Source organism: Boleophthalmus pectinirostris, unplaced genomic scaffold, assembly GCF_026225935.1.
Source record: "Boleophthalmus pectinirostris isolate CB_2022bp ecotype Guang Dong unplaced genomic scaffold, ASM2622593v1 HiC_scaffold_21, whole genome shotgun sequence".
NCBI lineage: Eukaryota > Metazoa > Chordata > Actinopteri > Gobiiformes > Gobiidae > Boleophthalmus > Boleophthalmus pectinirostris.
The window spans coordinates 1,497,306-1,520,012 of record NW_026571175.1 but is presented as its reverse complement, the minus strand read 5'-3'; the positions used below and the strand labels follow the sequence as shown (position 1 = coordinate 1,520,012).

At 43.0% G+C, this 22,707-nt stretch overlaps 1 protein-coding gene across 1 annotated transcript in view; it reads left to right on the top strand.

The window, feature by feature from the left end:
* Window positions 1–22,707, top strand: part of LOC110160831 (tenascin-like) — an 87,694-nt gene that overhangs the window by 21,190 nt on the left and 43,797 nt on the right. The window contains 4 exon segments of the mRNA XM_055157569.1: window positions 5,318–6,499; window positions 9,304–9,419; window positions 18,321–18,471; window positions 21,345–21,614. Of these exon segments, the coding sequence (XP_055013544.1) occupies window positions 5,318–6,499; window positions 9,304–9,419; window positions 18,321–18,471; window positions 21,345–21,614 (1,719 nt within the window).

Below are 22,707 nucleotides of genomic sequence, written 5' to 3'. Positions count from 1 at the left end.
CGGACCGAATGCGGCCCTCAGAACTATGATCTATGGCCCTTTACCTCCTGCTCTGTTTGCCCAGATGATCAGGGTAGAGCCCTGCACGGACCCGCCGGACCCGACGCAGAACAGTGCGGCGCGGGACACATTATGAAAACTCACTGTGGGTGTAGGCGGAAGGGGCACTGCAGAACGCGGGAGGGGGACTGCAGAACGCGGGAGGGGGACTGCAGAACGCGGGAGGGGACTGCAGAACGCGGGAGGGGGACTGCAGAACGCGGGAGGGGGCGGGACTGCAGAACTCGGGAGGGGGCGGGACTGCAGAACGCGGGAGGAGGCGGGACTGCAGAACGCGGGAGGGGGACTGCAGAACGCGGGAGGGGGACTGCAGAACGCGGGAGGGGGGACTGCAGAACGCGGGAGGGGGACTGCAGAACGCGGGAGGGGGCGGGACTGCAGAACGCGGGAGGGGGACTGCAAGTACTTCCTGTATCACCACATGACATTAAAGTGTTTTCTGTTTCTGTTTGAGAGTAAATCTGCAGGGTTTGTGTGTTAAACATGTGTGAATGAAAGAAAACACAACTCCAGCTCTGTTTGTGTTTGTGATGAGGAAACAACATCAGAACATGCACTGAAAAAAAAAAAAAGGTTGCTGGATTTGCGTAAAAAAGTTCTGGAAAGCAGTTGCATGCAATAAAATTATGTTTAGGCTTTGAAACTTATTTCAATCCTCTTATACACATATTTTTCTCAGAACATGAATGTCACTTATTCGTGTTGATGAAATTTGATTAATTCATGCTGAATATGCATATTTATCTTATGTTACCTTATCATGAAATGTATAAGTATGTATAATTTAATTTAATTGATCTAATTCTGTAAAAGAATACAAAAACAGTCTTTAGTTTTTCACAGTTCTATATTGTCTTAAACAGAATCAAACACACAGAGACACACAAGTACAGAGACACACAGTTTGGAGCTGGACAGTGTGAAGATTTATTCCAGTGAAGAAGCTCTGGTCTCTGCCTGTGAACACACGAATAACACATGATGATCACATTCTGATCATCTACTCTCTGTTGTACATGTTTAAATACACTTATAACAATTATTACTACAATAATGGACCAGAACAGAATCACAAGAACATTAGAACTGTATCTGCAGAAACAAAACTCACTCATGAAGTTCATTTAGAAAAATTTGTTTAAAATCATTTTAGTTGAGTTACTTACTTTGTTCATCTGTGCTCTGTGTTTTGTTGGTTATTAAACATCTTCCTTTTTTCTGAAACATCAGCTGTAACATTCATGAACTTCCCCACAGCTCCAGCAGAGCTCAATGCTGCGTCCATGTTTGGACAACTTCTATAAACACAGAGACGCTCGCTGCGGTTGACGTCGTCGTGTCTCCAGTGCACATGCGGGACACTTTCGGGCCGTTTACTGTTCACACTGGAGTCACATACAAGTCGCATTTAATTGGAAATGTGCAAAAACAAAAACATCGGATTTCACAAAATTTTTTTTAATTGAGCGTTAAGCCCTGCAGTCTCAACGTGGCCTTTGTGTATAAATGATCTCTGTGTTGTAATAAAAATGATAAATATTTAGCACGGGTAATCAAGTCACAAACATGAAAACATTCTAGTGAAAACACAGTGGAGCACTTCCTGTATCACCACATCACATTAAAGTGTTTTCTGTTTCTGTTTGAGAGTAAATCTGCAAGGTTTGTGTGTTAAACATGTGTGAATGAAACAAAACACGACTCCAGCTCTGTTTGTGTTTGTGATGAGGAAACGACATCAGAACATGGAGCAGAAAATAGTGTTGTATGAGAAGGCCTGCAACGAAAACAGATTTTGCTGGATGATTAAACGAGAATATCGACATTTTGAGACCATTTTCAACTAATATTATTATTATTATTATTCAACTAGGGCCATGGAATAAAAATGCAAATACATCCTCTCAATGATCAATAAATGTTACTTTCTGAAGAACATTTAAAACAAGAACAAAACAACAGGCCTAAATAAAATAGATTTGTTAACATAAGAATATTCTGGTTTATACAAAGGACTTGTTAACAAAAATACACTTGAATAAACCATTGCTGAACCAAACACAACAAAAATATTAAATAAAATGGATTATTAAATCTCTGTAACAAAATTGCCCTTAAAAGTGTTTTTAGTCATTGATTTACATTGGAATATTGTGGCTTGTCATTTTGGTGTTGAAGTGTTCGTATTAATCCGTGACACATGATCCTGTTTCTCTGTCCTGTCTGGTATTGTGTCTGGTATCGTGTCTGGTATCGTGTCGGTGTCTTGTGGGATTTCAATAGATTTCGGGCTCTTCTCGGGGGCTGGTTGTGTGGCTCGGGTTTGGGTGTATGTCAGCTGCTGGGCTTTGAGACGTTTCTTCTCGTCGTTTGGTTCTCCCTGCATTTGAAGCGTGCGGCCTTTGAGACGTGTCCCGCTCACTCGTGTTGATTCGGCATCGTGACTTGTTTTGTCACACGGAGATGAACTGTTTTGATTCTGATTGCGGCACTTGTGTCATGTTCAGCGGCATGGCAGCGGCGCTTTCTGCACTCGAGCTACGCACGTACCTGCTGTGCTGATGAACAAATAATCCGCCTAGTCTACGCTGGCATGTTCATTCAAACGTCATTACGCTCATTAAACGAGAGGAGTCAGAGAACGACAGAAGCCTTTTGACATTTAGGCTGCGTTCAGACTGCAGCCTGAAGTGACCCAAATCCAATTTTTGGCCCCTATGTTCCTGTATCTGATCTTTTAATGACAGTCTGAACAACACAGATCCGATTTTTTCAAATACGACCCAAGACACGTGGAAATGTGCTCCTGAAACTGATATATATCCAGTCTTTTAACATGTGACTTCAGTCTGAACGGTCAAAGCGCATTCGTCCGACCTACACATTATCAACAAGCTACAAACGTCACTATTCTGCGCTGAAGTAGACGAAATTTGTTAATGAACTCTGTGTCACTGAAGTGAAGCACATCACCACTCACCACTCTTGGCTACGTCTCCACATCCACACGTTCCTTTCAACAGACATCGCTGCCGCTGTCCCACAAAACACCACGGCCAAAAACCTCGTCCTTCTCCTTCTCAATCTCCTCCTTAAAACAAGTAAGTTGTTCATGTTCTGGCTCCAGTACGAGAGGAACTTTAAAATCTCCAGGTGCTCAATGCTCGCTGTCCATGTTTGTACAACTTCCGTAAACACAGCACGCTCACTGCGGTTGACGTCTTCGTGTCTCCAGTGCACATGCGGGACACTTTTGGGCCATTTACTGTTCACACTGGAGTCACATACAAGTCACATTTAATTGGAAATGTGAACGACTTCGCAAAAACATCGGATTTCACAAAAAAATCTGGATTGAGCGTTAAGCCCTGCAGTCTGAACGTAGCCAAAGTCTCTATGGTAGAGAGAGAGAGAGAGAGAGAGAATGAAAACAAACACATGCAAATAGAATTTATCTTGGCTGGAAAAGTTATTGAGCTCGTTAAAAGTTATTGTACGATTAATTGATTTACTGATTATTGTTACAGGTCTAAGTATGAGCCGTTAATAATAATACAAAAATATACATATTCTGCTTGAAAAATACTCTGAAAAGTACAATTCCTTTAAAAAAGTTACTAATGTTAATGTAACAAAAGTTTAACTCTTCACTTTCAGACCAGAGGAGCTCCCACAACCATGAGCCTCTTTACAGAAACACGTTTCTGGAAAAGCAGACGAGGAATTGTGCCAGAAAATTAAGATGTTCAAGATGTGGCACGAGATCTGTCCCCAAACACTGACTGCTCCAGTCATCTGAGCTCCAATAATGTCATGTCCATGAATCAGTTTAAGTGAGGGAAATGATGAACGTGCTGGTGTGGGGAACATTAGATCACAGGGCTGTATGTCAGAGCTTTTACAAAAAAAAGCTTTTCATGAGTTTATCATTTTTACATACTGTGAGATTTATGTAGAATTTCACGACAAGCGCCCGGCACTCTAGTATTATTCTGAAATACCCATGTGACCTGACTGAAGACTTGAAGTGAATTTTCAAAGGACATTTTTGCTTTAGCAGAGACTGTGGTCCTTCACATGTGACACATACGTCATCTGCAGGAGAAAAGCTCTCTAGAGGAGTCATCCATCTTCACTATGTTCTTCCTCTGTATCCGGGGCCGGGTCGCAGAGGCAACAGTCTGAGCAGAAACTCCCAGACTTCCCTAACCCCAGACACTTCTTCCAGCTCCCCCAGACCTGGTCCCGGACCCCGAGGTGTTCCCAGGCCAGCCAAGAGGCATAGTCCCTCCAGCGTGTCCTGGGTCTGGAACATTCCCAGAACACCTCCTCAGGGAGACGTCCAGGAGGTATCCAGAACAGATGCCTCCCCTCAGCTGCTCCGCTCCATGTGAAGGAGCAGCGGCTCTACTCTGAGCAACTCACCTTATGTCTAAGCGAGCGAGGTGAGGGTAAGAGATGAATAAATCAAGGACTTTGCCTTTGGCTTCAGCTCCAGAACAACCATCCAACTGTCAGTCACATGCTCCATCCTTCCCTCACACATGAACATGAACCTGACATACATGAACTTCTCCACTTGAGGCAGGGACTCCTGGAAAAAGGTGTGTCACCCTTTCATCCGGACTGTTTTTTACATCAAGACATTTCCACTCCCATCCAGAAGTCATTTTCAATCTGAAAGCTCTGATCTGAGGAGCTCGAATTTCAACTGCTCAGAGGGAGGGGGGTTGTCTGGGATCCAGAACACACACTTCACCAACACTTTATGAAGATGTGAGTCTGGTCACCAGTGATTCTCCACAATCTGGGACAAATTATTTTACAGTTTAAACGTCCTATATTACACAGAGTTAACTCTTGTGAACTTTTTGCCATGTTTTAATGTTGTTACCTCCTCAAAACCACACATGGAGTTCACACATCCTCTGTTATTAGTCTGTCTACATCTCCAAAGTTCTAAATGCTCTGTTCCACTTTATGATGTCAACAAGAAATAGTTTTCAAGTGAACAGCTCATTTAGTTGAGTAGAGATTGGAAATTGCTGGGCTGAAATCATCCATATGATTCTGGGGAAGAAGAACAGAGTCTTAATTAAATGTGCGGAGTTTGTGTGTTAAATGTGAGAAAACAAATCACGACTCCAGGTCTGTTTGCGTTGAGGAAACAACATTATAACAGATCAGAAAATCAGCTAATATGGTCTTCATTTTTAGTGTGAAATATTGTTCTTACTGTGATCTCTCTCCTCCACAGGTCCAGGCTGCTCCATCTCGCCCGACTCCCGTCTGTGCCCAAACGACTGCAGTGACCAGGGCCGCTGCGTAGACGGCCACTGCCAGTGCTTCCCCGGCTTCTCCGGAGCTGACTGCGCCAAGGAGGAGTGCCCCGTGGACTGTGGCGAGAGGGGGCGCTGTGTGGACGGGGAGTGCCAGTGCGATCCTGGGTTCAGCGGTCCGGACTGCTCTCAATCCTCCTGCCCCGGGAACTGCAACAACAGGGGGCGCTGCGTGGACGGGAAGTGCGTTTGTGAGTCCGGGTTTGGAGGAGAAAACTGTGCCGATAAAACCTGCCCCGGGAACTGCAACAACAGGGGGCGCTGCGTGAACGGGAAGTGCGTTTGTGAGTCCGGGTTTGGAGGAGAAAACTGTGCCGATAAAACCTGCCCCGGGAATTGCAACAACAGGGGGCGCTGTGTGGACGGAAAGTGTCAGTGCAATCCTGGGTTTGGAGGAGAAAACTGTGCCGATAGAACCTGCCCCGGGAACTGCAACAACAGGGGGCGCTGCGTGAACGGGAAGTGTCAGTGCAGTCCTGGGTTCAGCGGTCCCGACTGCTCTAGAGCTACCTGCCCTGGAAACTGTAACAACAGGGGGCGCTGTGTGGACGGGAAGTGTGTGTGCAATCCCGGGTTTGGAGGAGAAAACTGCGCTGATAAAACCTGCCCCGGGAACTGCAACAACAGGGGGCGCTGCGTGAACGGGAAGTGCGTTTGTGAGTCTGGTTTCGGCGGTGCGGACTGTGGCAGTAAAATGTGCCCGGATAACTGCGGCGGTCGCGGCGTGTGCGTGGACGGGAAGTGCGTGTGCGATTCCGGGTTTGGAGGAGAAAACTGCGCCGATAAAACCTGCCCCGGGAACTGCAACAACAGGGGGCGCTGCGTGGACGGGAAGTGCGTTTGTGACAGTGGATTTAAGGGGGTGGAGTGCGCGGAGAAGGCGTGTCCAAACGAGTGCAGTGGGCGGGGCAAGTGCGTGGACGGGCGCTGCGTCTGTGAGGTCGGCTTCACCGGAACAGACTGCAGCGCTAAAGGATGCCCCGGGAACTGCAACAACAGGGGGCGCTGTGTGAAGGGGAAGTGCGTATGCAGGAGAGGCTTCAGCGGAGCCGACTGTGGACAGTGTCAGGAGGGACTCACTGGACCCAACTGTGACACAGGTATGACACGTGCGGTATGACAGGTGTTTTGCAGGTATGACAGGTGTGTGACAGGTGTGGCGCAGGTGCAGGGCAGGTGTGGCCTAGCAGCTGTATTCCAAACAGGGAAGTTCTATGAGGCTCTTCCTGCTCCTTTTGACTCTGGCTCCCATTGACTTCCACTGGAATATTGTGGCTCCTCCTCTCACTGCTGTTGTGAGCCTCGTCATTTTGGTCTTCACATATTTGTATTAACTCACTCTACATGGTCCTGGTGTTTCCCCCCCACCATTTTCTCCATCATAAAAATTCTGTTCATAACATAGAGCAGGGGTGGGCAATTATTTTTTCCATGGGGCCACATGTGAAACAGAAAATATTGTGGAGGCCAAAAGGCTTAACTCATTTCTGCATAATATTTCTTTATGAAAAGCAGTAAATATCATTGTTTTGACAAGCTGCTCAGACTGGTAAGAATTAATTTTATGACTAAGCAAAAAAAAAAAAAAAAAAAGAGGTTCCCTTACAAAAAATTTATTTAAAAAAACAAACAAAAAACTCTTAAATAAAAGTAATGCAGCTTTAGTACATGCATGTGGTCAAATTATAAAATAACTTTATTTTGTAATTCTTCTGGCCCCGGAGCTGGACAGTGTCCAGGTCTGACATAGAGCCTGACTCCAAATTCTCTCCTGGTACCATCAGCATCGTGAAGATTCTTTGAGCGGCGCTGAACGCTGTGAGTGACGTCACACTACAGGTGTAAAACAGGTGTGACAGGTGTGACACAGATGTGACAGGTGTGACACAGATGTGACACATGTGTTTGACAGGTGTGACATAGATGTGATAGGTGTGACACAGGTGTGTGACAGGTGTGACAGGTGTGGGACAGGTGGGACGCAGGTGTTTGACAGGTGTGACACAGGTGTGACACAGATGTGGGACAGGTGTGGGCAGGTGTGACACAGGTGTGACACAGGTGTGACACAGGTGTGGGACAGGTGTGTGACAGGTGTGGGCAGGTGTGTGACAGGTGTGGGCAGGTGTGACACAGGTGTGACACAGGTGTGACACAGGTGTGGGACAGGTGTGTGACAGGTGTGGGCAGGTGTGACACAGGTGTGGGACAGGTGTGTGACAGGTGTGGGCAGGTGTGACACAGGTGTGACAGGTGTGGGCAGGTGTGACACAGGTGTGACAGGTGTGTGACAGGTGTATGACAGGTGTGGGCAGGTGTAGGATCCGCCGCTGCAGCTCCCTGTCCACAGCCTGATCAAATATATTTAAGTGCAGAAGAAAAAGAAAAGCAGCTGCAGATCTTCACAGAGGGACAAAGTGAAGGCCACACACTGGAGCAAATACTGTGGAACATTCCAGTGATCACATCTCCATGGAGACAAAGCGTGTACTCCACTGGGACAGGTTACGTGTCAGGTTTATGGAGGCTTTAAATACAGAAGACGGATGATTTCTGTCTCCACATGTTAAAGGAAGCAGGGGGAAGTGCCTGGGGAGAGGGAGAGCCGCTATCTGCATTAAATAAAGACGCAACATAAACTCTGATGATTGAGATCAAAGTCGCGACGGGTTTGGGGTTTCGGGACTAAATAAAAACATGGAAGACCAGATATTTCATGATCTGAACCAGGACTGGACCAGATCTGGACCAGGACTGGACCCAGAGGCACCACTGATGTAGGTCTTTTGTATCGGGTCTTTTCTTCAGACAGTGAAGTCTCTGATCTGCTCAAACTGCACTCTGACACCAACGTCCACAAACATATACAGCAGAGAACTAAACCAGGACTAAACCAGGACTAAACCAGGACTAAACCAGGACTAAACCAGGACTAAACCAGGACTAAACCAGAACTAAACCAGGACTAAACCAGGACTAAACCAGAACTAAACCAGGACTAAACCAGGACTAAACCAGAACTAAACCAGGACTAAACCAGGACTAAACCAGGACTAAACCAAGACTAAACCAGGACTAAACCAGGACTAAACCAGGACTAAACCAGAACTAAACCAGGACTAAACCAGAACTAAACCAGGACTAAACCAGGACTAAGTCAGGACTAAACCAGGACTAAACCAGACTAAACCAGAACTAAACCAGGACTAAACAGGACTAAACCAGGACTAAACCAGAACTAAACCAGGACTAAACCAGAACTAAACCAGGACTAAACCAGGACTAAACCAGAACTAAACCAGGACTAAACCAGAGCTAAACCAGAACTAAACCAAGACTAAACCAGGACTAAACTAAACCAGAACTAAACCAGGACTAAATCAGGACTAAATCAGAACTAAACCAGGACTAAACCAGAACTAAACCAGGACTAAACCAGAACTAAACCAGGACTAAACCAGGACTAAACCAGAGCTAAACCAGAACTAAACCAAGACTAAACCAGGACTAAACCAGAACTAAACCAGGACTAAATCAGGACTAAATCAGAACTAAACCAGGACTAAACCAGAACTAAACCAGGACTAAACCAGGACTAAACCAGAACTAACCCAGGACTAAACCAGGACTAAAATCAGGACTAAACCAGGACTAAGTCAGGACTAAACCAGAACTAACCCAGGACTAAACCAGGACTAAACCAAGACTAAACCAGGACTAAACCAGAATTAAACCAGAACTAAACCAGGACTAAACCAGAACTAAACCAGACTAAATCAGGACTAAACCAGGACTAAACCAGGACTAAACCAGAACTAAACCAGGACTAAACCAGAGCTAAACCAGAACTAAACCAAGACTAAATCAGGACTAAACCAGGACTAAATCTCTTGTGTTGTTTCAGTGATGTCGGCCGTGGAGGAGCTCCACACCAAAGACTTGACCCAGTCCTCGGTCACTGTGGTCTGGACTCAGCCTCCGGTCCAGTACGAGTCCTACCTGCTCAGCTTCTCCAGCCAGGTACATCCCCATGCTAACAGCGCACTTCCTGCTTCACAGACAACTAAAAAAAACAAAAAAAAAAACTTTATAATTACAGTAGAGGCAGACGGTACACAGCGACCTCATTTTGACCTCAAGGGCTGCTTATAAAATAGATCTGTACATTGGCAAATTTTACTCGTACTTGAGTAAAAGTCGTGCTTCCTCGTGACAAAAGATTTATGTGACAAGCTGACATGATTTGAACATTTGTGTTTCTTGCAGCTGCTTCAGATTTGATTTAGTTTGTCTCATTTTTGTGTCCGTCCTTTGAAAATAACAGATTTATTTCATGTTTTGTCCTTCACATTACATTAACTTCAAATGATAAAACAGATGTTCCTGACATTGTCTCTCTCTTTTCTTCTCTTACTTGAGTAATACTTTTCCCAAATACTTTTTGACTCTACCAAGACTTTCTATTTGAGTAATATTATTTTGAAGTAACGTAACTCTAATTTACTTGACTCTTTGGACACTCTACAGCTCTTTCAGACGGTAAAAGCGATAGTTATTTTGCACTTTGTCCTACTCTTGGTATTTCCAGGACCTGTCTGTTTACTGTAGCTCTTAGAACCAGATAAACAAACGACGTTCACTTAAAAGGAGCAAATATGAAGCAGACACTCGAGAGGATCAGAGAGGTACACAGGAGACAGGACACAGGAACGATATTTTTGAGAAGGAAAGTACAGTCTAAAATGGCTTTCAAGTACTTATATATTTGTCTATTTCTGACTTGGTTTGGTGGGATAGTTCCTGTGGTCAACATGTATCATAGTTTTTAAGCAGTTTATTGATGTTAAAAAAAAAAAAAGAAAAAAAAAAAGTAGTGCAAGCAGTGCTGAGTCCCTCTGCCTAAGTCATTACCATGGAAAACTCCAGCCAAAATGACAATTTATGGACAAGGGAGGATTTTTCCTGACAGTTTAAACCTTCATTAATCTAAATGAAGGTGTAATTTATTAATTATTATTAGATATGAATCATAACTACTATATAACTTAGACAAGCCTTTTTTACATTAGGTTGCTAAACACTGTTGGGCAAGTTACTTTAAAACTGTAATGTGTTATTTATGACTTATTACTGTCATTTCAAAGTAATTCGTTACATTACAATATTACTGCATTTAAAATGTAAAACATTGCATTACTTTAAGTTACTCTCACCAAAATAACTGTGAAAAAGCTGAACTTTTGAGCCGTATATGGACTGAACCAGAACTAAACAAGGACTAAACCAGGATTAAACCAGAGCTGAACCAGGACTAAACCAGGACTATAACAGGACTAACCTCAGACTGATTCCAGGACTGAAGAGGAGGACTAAACCAGAACTGAACTAGGACTAAAACTGGACTCACTGTCAGGACGGGCTCGAAGGTGACCGACGGCTTTGCTCCGCACCTCATGGAGGTAAGAGCGGCTGTCGCCCGATCGCTCTTTATGGACACCCTACTGCGCGGGCTCGCGGTCCTGATTTCAGCAACTATTTGCGGGGACCCAACTCTGCTACAGCGCGTAACTTCTACCTTCCTTCAACGTGTCCAGAAGTCCAACTTTTTGTGCAATGGTTTGCATCGTCCTCTGTCTTTTGGGTGTGAGCACAGGAGACTTTGTCAGTGCAGAACGTTTCGTCGACGTTGTGGATTTTGTCAGAGAGAAAACTTGCAGACATACAGCACTTCAGAATCACACTGCTACAGATTGAACATTTATTTAAATTTGGCAGCTGAACACATTCTGTACTGTACAGGAGACAGGAGTCCCTTAGCCGATCAGGATGCAGCGGGAGGAACGCAATACGTGTTCATACATTAAAAACAAAAGGCATGCAAAATTGCACAAAAAAAAAATAAAAAATAAAATCAGCAAAACAGCGAGACCATGAAAAGTGAACCCCGTTAGAGCGAGGGACGACTGTAAACCAGGTCTAAACCAGAAGTGACCCAGGTCTAAACCAGGTCTAAACAGCGTAGAGTTCTGGGTCAGTCCTTTCTTTCTTTAACTGAAGGTCTATCCAGCCGCGTCTCCGGCGTTTCCCTGCTGCTGATTTTAGCTAATTTCTATGAAGAAAAACCCACCACTTCAATCCAGGTTAAAAAAGCATTGTAATGCGCGTTACTCACATTTGACCGAGTACAATATTACAATTTTTTCTACTGTAATGCCTTACATTACTGCATTACAGCAAAAATCAACGCATTACTGTAATACATTATTTTTTATAATGCGTTACTCCCAACACTGTTGCTAGGTAACTGTTATGGAATTTCCTTTACGTGTGTCACATCTGCTACTTCTGTCCAACAAGTCAAGTCAAACCATAATCTTCACCAAAATTACAGACATAGAAAATACATTTTTTTTTGTCAAATCTTAAATGCAATGATGTTAACTTTGTTGTAGATCAGTTTTTAGTCAAACTTGTCAAATGCACTTTAAATGACCTTTAAATTAAGATTACAAGGTGCTCAGTCTCATTGCATTTTTGCCAGTTCTATCAGTTAACAGAAAAAAAAAAAGAAAAGAAAGAAAAAAAAAACTGCTGCTGATGTGCGAGCTCATTTCAAACACTGTGGAAACATCTAAACGTTTGTATCTAATAAATAGAGTCCTGCTCATTGAAAAACTTCACCGTATGCCATTACCCTTTTGAATGGACCAATGAGCTGTGAGCGTGGCGGTCATGTGACGTGCTGGCAGAGGGCAGTGTTGACGTCAGGACACAAACACTGAAGCACACAGACTAAACTCAGAGACAGATTATGGACTCGCTGTTTGTTTGAATTCACATTAAACACTCATCATTCAGAAGGAGCTGTGCCAAAACTCACTGTCAACAGCTGAAAGGTCTATAAATGTATGACAGTAAACACCGGTGAGAAGTGTGCCAAAACTCACTGTCAACAGCTGAAAGGTCTATACATGTTCGACAGTAAACACCGGTCAGAGCTGTGCCAAAACTCACTGTCAACAGTTGAAAGGTCTATACACGTCCGACAGTAAGCACCGGTCAGAACTGTGCCAAAATTCACTGAACAGCTGAAAGGTTGACACACGTGCAACAGTGAGCACCGGTCAGAGCTGTGCCAAAACTCACTGTCAACAGCTGAAAGGTCTATACACATCATAGCCTGTAAATGGACATAGTTAACTAGTAAACTATCACATTCTGAGTAGGAAGTAAGCGCACGTTTCAGCTCCAGTGACTTTTGAAATATTATCACCCCTTTTTCATTAAATGCTGCTGTCAGGCTCCTCATTTTGGTCTAAAATGTTTGTATGAACCTGCTCTACATGATCCTGGGGTTTTTATTTCACTATTTTGTCAAGATATCAAGATAAAGATATGAAGATTAATACTGGAACAATCAGACGCCTTCTGTCCAAAAGGTCGCTAGAAACAAGTTTAACTCACAGTGTTGCTAAGAGCCCGTCCCTTCCACACCAGTGTTATGGTTGGGAAGGGTCATTACCCTCAACAGCCTCGCTCCTGATTGGCTCTGTTGTTGCTATGATACTCAGATGATTTCCAAATATTGAACTCTGTTGGTGGCATTACATTCCCTTAGTCCACTTCTTTACACAGCCCACACTGTAAAATCTAAAAAGTAGACCTTACTTGAAAAGTCTAGGAAACTGATTGCCTTGAAAAATCTGACTAAAGTGGAGTGTGATTCTAAAGCTGAGTTTACAAGTCATCCCTCAGTGTAGTGTTCAGTAAATTCCTCTTTCTTCTAGCTCGGCACAGCAAGTTTCATTCATAGAACTCGTGTTGTGAAGCTGTGCCAACTAAAGTCACATTTACCTTTATTGTTAATTTCTTCACATATACTAGATATACAAAGGAATTGAAATTAGGTTTCTTTCTATCCCAGGCGTGGTCTTTTTTAGTGCAAAAGGTGTATAATACAAGGCACAAGACAGTCTTTTTTTTAACTAATCAGTCAGTTCCTCCAATCTGAAATATGTAGTCACCTTTACTTTACGAGGAAGTTCATCGTACTTGGTAAAACCATGGAAACGGATTGCCTTGAACTGAGCAAATAAATGTTACATATATACAAAAACAGGTCCTATTCTACAATAATGTCACTTAGAATATCATAATATTTAAATTAATATTTATTAGTCTTTGGAAAAAAACTAAGCAAAACTTTTGTTCAGCTTCAGTTGAAGTTAATGAAATAATACAGCTCAGTCATTCAGTCAAGAGGTGTAATCCAGCACAGACTGAATGAACAGAGGAGGATATAGAGACATCCTGGGATGATTCCGGAATGAGTGGCGGCTGTAGGAAAAAACAGGGAGGAAGCAAAAAGAGGAGTGGAACAGACTGGGAAATGGAGCTGGACTCTCGGCAATAACACGTCACTGTTGAAGTTCCTCGTCTCATTCAAGTTGACCTCAGTCTAATTGACAAGTCATGTGCTTTTTTTCACCTAGAAATTAACTGTTACTTTGCCACAATCATTAAGATCCACAAATTCATAGCTGTGAGTGAAGTAAACGAGCTGTGAACCAGTGAACCACGGTGTTGGATTTGAGAGTGTGTGATGCACACAACAGCACCAGTCAGAGATTTGACAAAACTCACTTTGCTGTGAAATGAAAGACATAAGTGTGAGATGAACAGCTGAAAGGTCTCTACATACTGCATTGGTATGTGCCACAAATCTCTACTCTATGGAGGCAAAAACATGACAGTCAGGATGTGATCAGCTGAAAGGTCTGCACATTTGCAAGACTGTGCAGCGGCTCAGAGCTGATGAGACAGAGGACAGTCACACAGTCACACAGTCACACTTCCTGACTTCTAAATGATGTCTCTATAAATAAACAAGAGCAAACATGGCTCCAATAAAATAGGAAGTGTAAGAAATATTAATGTGAAAAAGACAATCACCCTGATTTAATTTGAAAACAATTTCAAAACCAGAACTGTGTGAGAGAGTGTAAAAGATTTCAACTTGGCAGTGACTTCATCGCAGCAACAGCAAACAATAACAAAAACCAAGGACGGGGCTTGACCAGAACTAAACCAGGTCTCACACCAAACCGGACCTAAACCAGTCCCAGGTCTGGACTGAGTCTGGGTCAGAAAGGGAGCAGAAAAATGGCCGACGCAGGGACAGATGTGACGACATTGAAGATGAGGGCTGTTGTCATGGAGACCAGTAAACAGTGTCACAAACATGGCGTCGGCCAAAGAGATGACTTCAGCTCCTCAACACAGCTGGAGCGCCCAGAAAAAAATAACAGAAACATGAACAGAGAGAGAAAGAGAGAGAGAAAGAGAGAAGACATGCACGCTCCAGTCAGACAGAGCAGGAGTCTAACCCACAACCAGGAGACAGGCTAACCACTCTGCCACACTAACACAGGGAGAACATGCATTCAGAGAGTGGAGTGTGGATTCTTTCTTTGTCCTCTGTCACTGTCTGGACTTTGAGCTGATCTAAAGGTTATTGTGAATATATTACTAATGTTTATTGTTGTTGTCAAGGAAACAGACCAAAGCCCGGCTCTGGGGAGAGCTGCTCATTCATTCACTAAACAAAAGAGGTTTCTGATCAGGAACAAGACTGACCCTCTGTGCTGCACTGCACAGGTCACGCCCCCTGCTGGTGCGCTGAAGAATGTAGCAGTGTAAATATTGTGTCTTTAACACCCAGGGAGTAACATCAGGCACTGGGCCTGGGCCCTTAGGGGCCTCTATTGTGCAGTCTGTTATTGTGCTCGTATAATGAGTCATCCATAAGGATTGCACTCTGTTTGTCTATAAAACAGTTAAACAGACTTTATTTGATCCACACTGACTTTTGTTTTGTTGCTTGTTTGGTTGGCAGCCTCTCCTCTGTCACTGTGCCCCAGGGCAGCTGTGGCTACAGGAGCCGTGGAGTGTGGCTGAGTGATGACACAGTGGAGCTGTTGGAGAGTCTGTAAAGAGCATTAAGAGGGAAGGGCATTGTTGTTTTGAGAAAAGGAAAGTGAAAGTGCACAGTGCAGTTTAACTGGGCTCAGCAGCAGCCTGCTTCAATCAGACCTGAGACTTTTGATCAGAGCTGCTGCAGCTCCAGGCGCCCTCTGCTGTTTATAAAGGGAACCCCCCAAACACTTTCCATTTGATCCCAGAGTTTATTTGAGCCTCTGATAAAGAAGCAGATCAACCCCAAATGATCAGGATTAGATTCTTAATGACTAATGTTGTCCAGATGTGACGTGCTCTGCCTCCATCTCACCAACTCTGTGTCCCACCATCTCCCACTCACATCCTCCAGGGAAATGAATTCAAAATGTTTTTAAATGGACTGGAAAATAAAGTTAATGGTGCACTATGTAACATTTTCTGGGGGACGGTCTGCCACCTGCTTGACTCATTTACAGTATGTTTAATGCCCTACTGTGTAACATCTCCATGGAGACGAGCATGGGGCGGACCCTCAACCAGAGAACCTAACCTTTTTATATGCAGTATATTTTAAACTGACAAACACTCACACACTCAGATGAAGAGGAGGAGGTTGAGAGGCTGATGGTTCTGCTGCTGCGGTGGAGATGAGGCACAGAGGGAGAGAGTATTTATCTGAAAATCTTGAGACATGATTATCTAAAGGTCGCCACACACTACAAGGGAATTTGCCTGATTTTGGCCATGATTTCCTTCTCCGTGAGTTCAGGGAGGCGTGACCTGACTTTGTTTCTTTGTGTGCGATTCTGAGGCTGCTGCGTTCCTCCTGTGTGCGGTGTCAGTGTGACTCTGAGCGGCTCTGTCAGATCGTAACCATCAAACAACAGTGACGCTACCTCCTATATGATATACACACAGAACAGACTCACCATCATCAGCACCTCTTCTGTCACAAAAAGAACTCACATAATGCACAGAGTCATGTCATTTAGTCCAAAAGAAGCTGATGGCATCAATCTGTTTTTATCAGCAATAACAGTTTATGCAAATGATCCATGCGGTTTTAAGTTTCGTTTCTGTAAAACATAAACAAATGTGATCAAAGCTGAATTATCTGATCAAACCTGCTGATGTGGATCTATAGTGTTTATGGTTTATATGTTGTAAAGTTGAGTTTATTTTTATTTTTAGAAGATTTTAATGAAGAATCTGTTGGGTTTGATGTGTGCAGTGGATTGTGGGAGATCTCACAGCTCCTCACTGCTGGTTAAACCTCCTGAGCTTCCGACACTAAAGGAGCTCATGGTTTGTATTTTTCCTGGTTTATTAAATTGATTTGAGTTAATTGTTGCTCTTGTGCATTTGTAAGTTTATGTCAAGAAACCGGGATACTCCATTTGATCATGTTCACGGGGATATGAGTGTCCCGGTTTCTCAGCGCACATGTAAACACAGTATCCTGAATACTGACAGAACCGGGATACTGATGCACATGTGTACAGACTCATTATCCATTTATTGGAACAGAAAGTTCAAAATAACACATTTATTCAATCAAATTTGATTAATTCAGTACAATATGTATAATCCAGAAATCCTTTGTCGAGCTGCTTAGAAGGGGGTGGAGAGTTACTGGTAGCCTCTGAGCTACAGGTTGGAGATCTCTGATTTAAAGAGTCTCAGAGCCACTGGTTTTACTGTAGACAGGAAACAGCTGACGCCATCGCGCTCACAACTTTATATCCTGTGGTCTGCAGACATATCCTGTTGCAGTCTTTGTGAATGGAGATTTAAAATCTCATAAGACTGTCCTCGTGTCTGTGGTGTGCGCTTTTTGTCACACATTTAAAAATCTCTTAAGACTGAAAAATCCTGTAGTGTGTGGCGGCCTTTAGGGGCAAAGGCAGCAGGCTGTGATTGGCTGGACAGATTGACTTTAAAGGGCTTGTACCTGATTTGAATGTGTTCTTGTTAAGATTAATGCTTATTACATCATGCAGCGTTTGCAAAAGCTGCGAGATAATAATAATAATAAACTGACAGTGTGGACTTTTTTGTCAAATCAGACATGTTTCTGAAAATGACTGGACCTGACATTATCACAGACAACAGTTTTTGTTTCATGTTGCAACTTCACAGTGGCACAAAGGACTAAGTGGGCGGAGCTAAGCGTTCAAACTAAAACATGTTCCTGACTCAGCGTTTAAAACTAGACACAAGCCCTTTGAAGCAGAACGAAACACTAAATCAAACTCTTTTTTTTTTGCTACTTAACTGTGTAGAACATGTTTTAATAACTTTATCTAACTGTTCCTAGTGTTTTTTTGTTTTGTTTTTTTTCATGTAATTTTCGTGCAAACTAGGTAGAGAAATGCACGCTGCCTCTAGTGGCTTCTGCAGTTTCAAGTACTACATGACATCACGCAGGACTGCTCTGATTACAGCCAGGTGTTTCTCTGTATCTAAACACCTGACTGAGTCTGAAGTGTGGATACCTGTTCGACCAATCACGCTGTTCCTTATACCTCCAGACCCCGCCCCTCCTCCCCCTCACTCTCCTCTTTAGTCCTCCAGACCCGCCCTCCTCCCCCCTCAGTCTCCCCTTTAGTCCTCCAGACCCCGCGCCTCCTCCCCCCACTCTCCCTTTTAGTCCTCCAGACCCCGTCCCTCCTCCCCCTCACTCTCCTCTTTAGTCCTCCAGACCCCGCCCTCCTCCCCCTCACTCTCCTCTTTAGTCCTCCAGACCCCGCGCCTCCTCCCCCCCACTCTCCCTTTTAGTCCTCCAGACCCCGTCCCTCCTCCCCCCTCACTCTCCTCTTTAGTCCTCCAGACCCTGCGCCTCCTCCCCCCTCACTCTCCCCTTTAGTCCTCCAGGTCCTGCTCAGTGTTTGCAGTGCGGCTGTGTGTGGAGTTAGGTCCCGTTTAGTCCACACTCTAAACGTCGCGTGTGGTTGTTGTTTACAGAAGGACGGCTCGGAGGTGCAGGCGGAGGTCCCGGGCTCCGACTCCTCGTTCACTCAGAGCGGACTGGCCCCGGGGCAGAGCTACAGCGTCACGGTGACCGGGCGAACGGGCCAGAGCAAAGGGGCCCCGAACACCGCACGCTTCAACACACGTGAGTATCATCCAACCGCAACCACGCGGGGGAGGGCATCTGACACACAGGAGTACAGGAGGAAGGGAGGGCATCTGACAAATGTGTAAAAGTAATTTCAAATTAAAACAAAAATGCTGTTATGGTGCTGGGGCCGTGTACTATTTGTTCTTTTGAATTTCAATTAAGAACGAAAAACAGTTTGTTATTTCATTATTCTGCTTTAGTGTCAAACAAAAAAAAACAGATGTTGGCCTCTATTTTTCTATTTGTCATCGTGCCTATTTCAGTTTTGTTGTTTTATTCTCTCGGGTTTATTTGCTCTGGAATTTCTGCTGCTAGAAGGATTCACCTGAAAAATTGTTGCTGTTTTTTGGACAAACAGGTCTCTTCTTTTCTAGCGTCTTAGAGAGTCATTGTTGAATGACGAGAAACAGGAAGAAGTGGGGTGATAAACTTTGTTCAGTTGAACCCACAGAATTACCTTATTTTCAGTGTTGGGAAGGTTACTTTTAAAATGTAATCCCCTACAGATTACAGATTACACACCCCAAAATGTAGTTTGTAACAGAATCCATTAAATTACTTAAAGTGAGTAACGTAATCTGAATACTTTGGATTACTTGATTTGCTGTAGGGAAGCAAAGACGAGGATACTTAACCTTATTAAAAATATTATTGATAGAAGAGGAGGAAACACGTCCTTTAAATCCTGTTAAATCCTGTTTTAGTCCTGGTTTAGACCTTGTTTAGATCTATCTTAGACCTGGTTTTAGTCCTGGTTTAGACCTGGTTTAGATCTAGTTTAGACCTGGTTTTAGTCCTGGTTTAGACCTGGTTTAGATCTAGTTTAGACCTGGTTTTAGACCTGGTTTAGATCTAGTTTAGACCTGGCTTTAGTCCTGGTTTAGTCCCGGTTTAGACCTGGTTTAGACCAGGTTTTAGTCCTGGTATAGACCTGGTTTAGTTTCCAGCAATGAGTGAAATTACCGGAAAAAAATAAAAATAAAAATAATGTGAAAACAGGAAAATACCACAGTGCAATCCATTTATTTCAACAAAGTAACTGTAATCCAATTACCACTCACTGAAACAGTAACTGTAACTGGATACAGTTACTCATAATTTGTACTCTGATTATGTAACTCCGGTACATGTAATCTGTTACTCCCCAACACTGTGTATTTTTCAGATTATAAGTCACACTTGTTTCATGGTCTGGGTGTTTCCTGTGACTTACACTCCAGTGTGATTTATATATTAAATGTTCAGACTGACAGACACAGGAGGCTCTAGGCTTGTGTATCACTTTTCTGCACATGTCTCCTGTATGTGTCTCTACTTGTCTTGCTGCAAGTAGAGAAATCTGCAGCAGAAAATGGTAATCGAGCAACAGAAAGAAAGTTCGGAGTGAGCGAGAAACTTGTGAGAGACTGAGAGAAAGTGGGAATGGAGAACACAGTTTTATGGTAACCTGGAAGGTGAATCATGTAACTTTCCTGTCATTGGATGGATGACAGAGCCTGGATGAAGTTGCGCAGAGTTCCTCAGAAGTGACACGAGAGAATGAGGAATTTAAAGGATTCAATGCATTTAGTGATCTGGAGTGAGATTTGGAGAGTTTGGAACTTATGTTGTGTTGTTTATACTATAGTTATCTGAATAATTGTTAATGTTACGTTAACATATTAACGCCTGTTCAGTCTGTTGTTCTTTGTTCTGTTGTTATCACTAGAACTTGCCTTTCAAGATAAAATGTCAGTTCCTGGTCTCTAATTTTATAAAATGATTTTCCCCAAAAAAGTGTGACTTATATATGTTTTTTTCTTCTTCATTACACTTTTTTTTTGGCTGATGTGACTTATACTCCGGAGCGACTTATAGTCCGAAAAATATGGTATAATAAAAAATATTTTTTATTATAGATCCATGGTTGACACTGAATTCACAGGTGGTGCACTGAGCAGCAGAACTTCTGGGGCATAAACCAGAGAGAATAAAATATCTAAACTGAAATAGACACAGGGTTCGTGTACCATTTGTTCTTTTGAATTTCAATTAAGAACAAAAAACAATAAAATGGGAAAACAGTTTCATTATTCTGTTTTAGTGTCAATAAATAAATAAATAAAATAAAATAAAATAAATAAGATTTTGACCTCTATTTCCATTCTATAATTTAAAGTTTATTTCAAATTACACCAATACAAAAACAGTCATCGTGCCTATTTCAATTTGGATATTTTATTCTCTCTGGTTTATTTGCGCTGGAAGTTTTGCTGCTCAGTGCACCACATGTGAATTCAGTGTCAACCATGGATCTATAATAAAAACAAACAAAAAACACAAAAAAAACCAAAAACAAAACAACAACACTATTTTAATTCTAGTTCTATGGAGTCAATTGAACAAAGGAGAGTTTATCGCTGCTTACTGTTTCTCGTCATGGAGTTCAACAATGACTTTCTAAGATGTGAAAGTAAAAGCGTCGCTATAAAAGAAGAGACATGTTTGTCCACAAAACTGCAATGATTTTCAGGTAAGTTCTTCTAATAGCAGAACTTCCAACTTCCAAAGCAAATAAAATATAAAAATTGAAACAGGCACCGAGATAGTTTTTTGTTTGGTGTTAATTGAAATAAACCTTAAATTAAATATTGGAAATAGAGGTCAAAATGTTGTTTTGTTTGACACTAAAACAGAATCATGAAATAAGAAACAGTTTTCCCCTTTTACTGTCTTTCATTCTTAACTGAAATTCAAAAGAAGAAATGGTACACGGACTAAGATCTTATCTTACCTATAAACTGTAGAGATTTGAGTTTAAATTTTATTGTTTGTATTTTATTATTATAAAACTAGAGAAAATTCCAAACTGACCTCTGACCCCTCAGTGCCGTCCGGCCCCTCTAACCTCCGTGTGGTGAAGACTTCCACTTCCTCCGCCGTCGTCCAGTGGGAGCCCTCGCTGTCCGACGTCGACCGGTACCGCCTCACCGTCTCCCGCAGCGACGGAGCGGGGCGGAGCCAGGAGCTGACCTTTGACCCCACCACCAGCTCCGCCCACATCACGCAGCTGGAGGCGGGGCTTAGGTATGACATCACTCTGGTGGCAGAAAAGGGGAGGAGCCAGAGCGAGCCGGTGACGACGCACGCCACGCCCGGTAAGGTCTGAACACCTGCAGGGTTTGGTGGGACCGTACCTGAGGTCAATGTTTATCATAGTTTAACACCAGGTAAAGATGCATTGTGTAACTTTTCTGGTGGATTATTAAACCTTTCTATATTTATGGAGACCAACAAGACAATGTTCCAGGTCAGATCTGTGGAGAGGCCACCCTGCTCACTGTCACAATGCCTGTTTTTCTAGGTATTTTTGAGCTATAAAACCCCCTGTAATTGAATAAATGTAAAGTAGAGCTGTTTAATGTCACAGTGTGGAACATTCCAGGCAGAGCAATGACATCTCCACAGAAACAAGCAGGTGACGGACCCTCCAGAAAAGTTACACAATGCACCTTTGTCAGTTTGTAGAAGAAAGGTTGAAAACAAGTTGACAGGAAGTAGCACAAAAAGGAATCCCTCCACACAAGACGCCATTCAAAATGCAAGAACAATTTACACAGAAGAAACACATTTTTGTCTGACAGGTTAAGCCTTCATTTAACAAAATACATGTGTTGTTGTTTAATGGGACTTGCATGTAATGTAGACAATGAACAAAACAATGAAGATGTAATGAGTTCCTCTTTCTTTAGTGACAACACATCTTTAAGTGTTTAAAAAGAGATTAGAGTCATGTAAAGTTAACGCTGTGGTGAGCACGGATCTGTGCTTCTAACTGTGACAGAGAGAGTGTGAGGAGGTGAGGTAAGAGGCTCGGCTGGATTATGACTACATTATTTATACATTATTCACATATGTGATACAGTTTGTGGTTAAACACTTTTGAAAAACAAAGCTCAAAATCAGCGATGATATTTCTGATTGGATCTGGAAGTGACACCATCTGACCAACAGCTCTAAATATGTCCAACCAGGACTCATCTGTTCCTCTAAATATAACGGGTAACTCTTTATAATAAGGCACATGTGACACACGTGAAGATAGAAGCCAGGGATTTTGTCTAACAAAACCACTTTAATTCTGTAACGACAGAAAAAAAAAAACAAAAAAAAAACGCTCTGCTGAGTAATCAGGACTGACAGTTAACAACAGTTTACAGTCAGCTGCACTGCTTGTGGTATTTTTAGGGT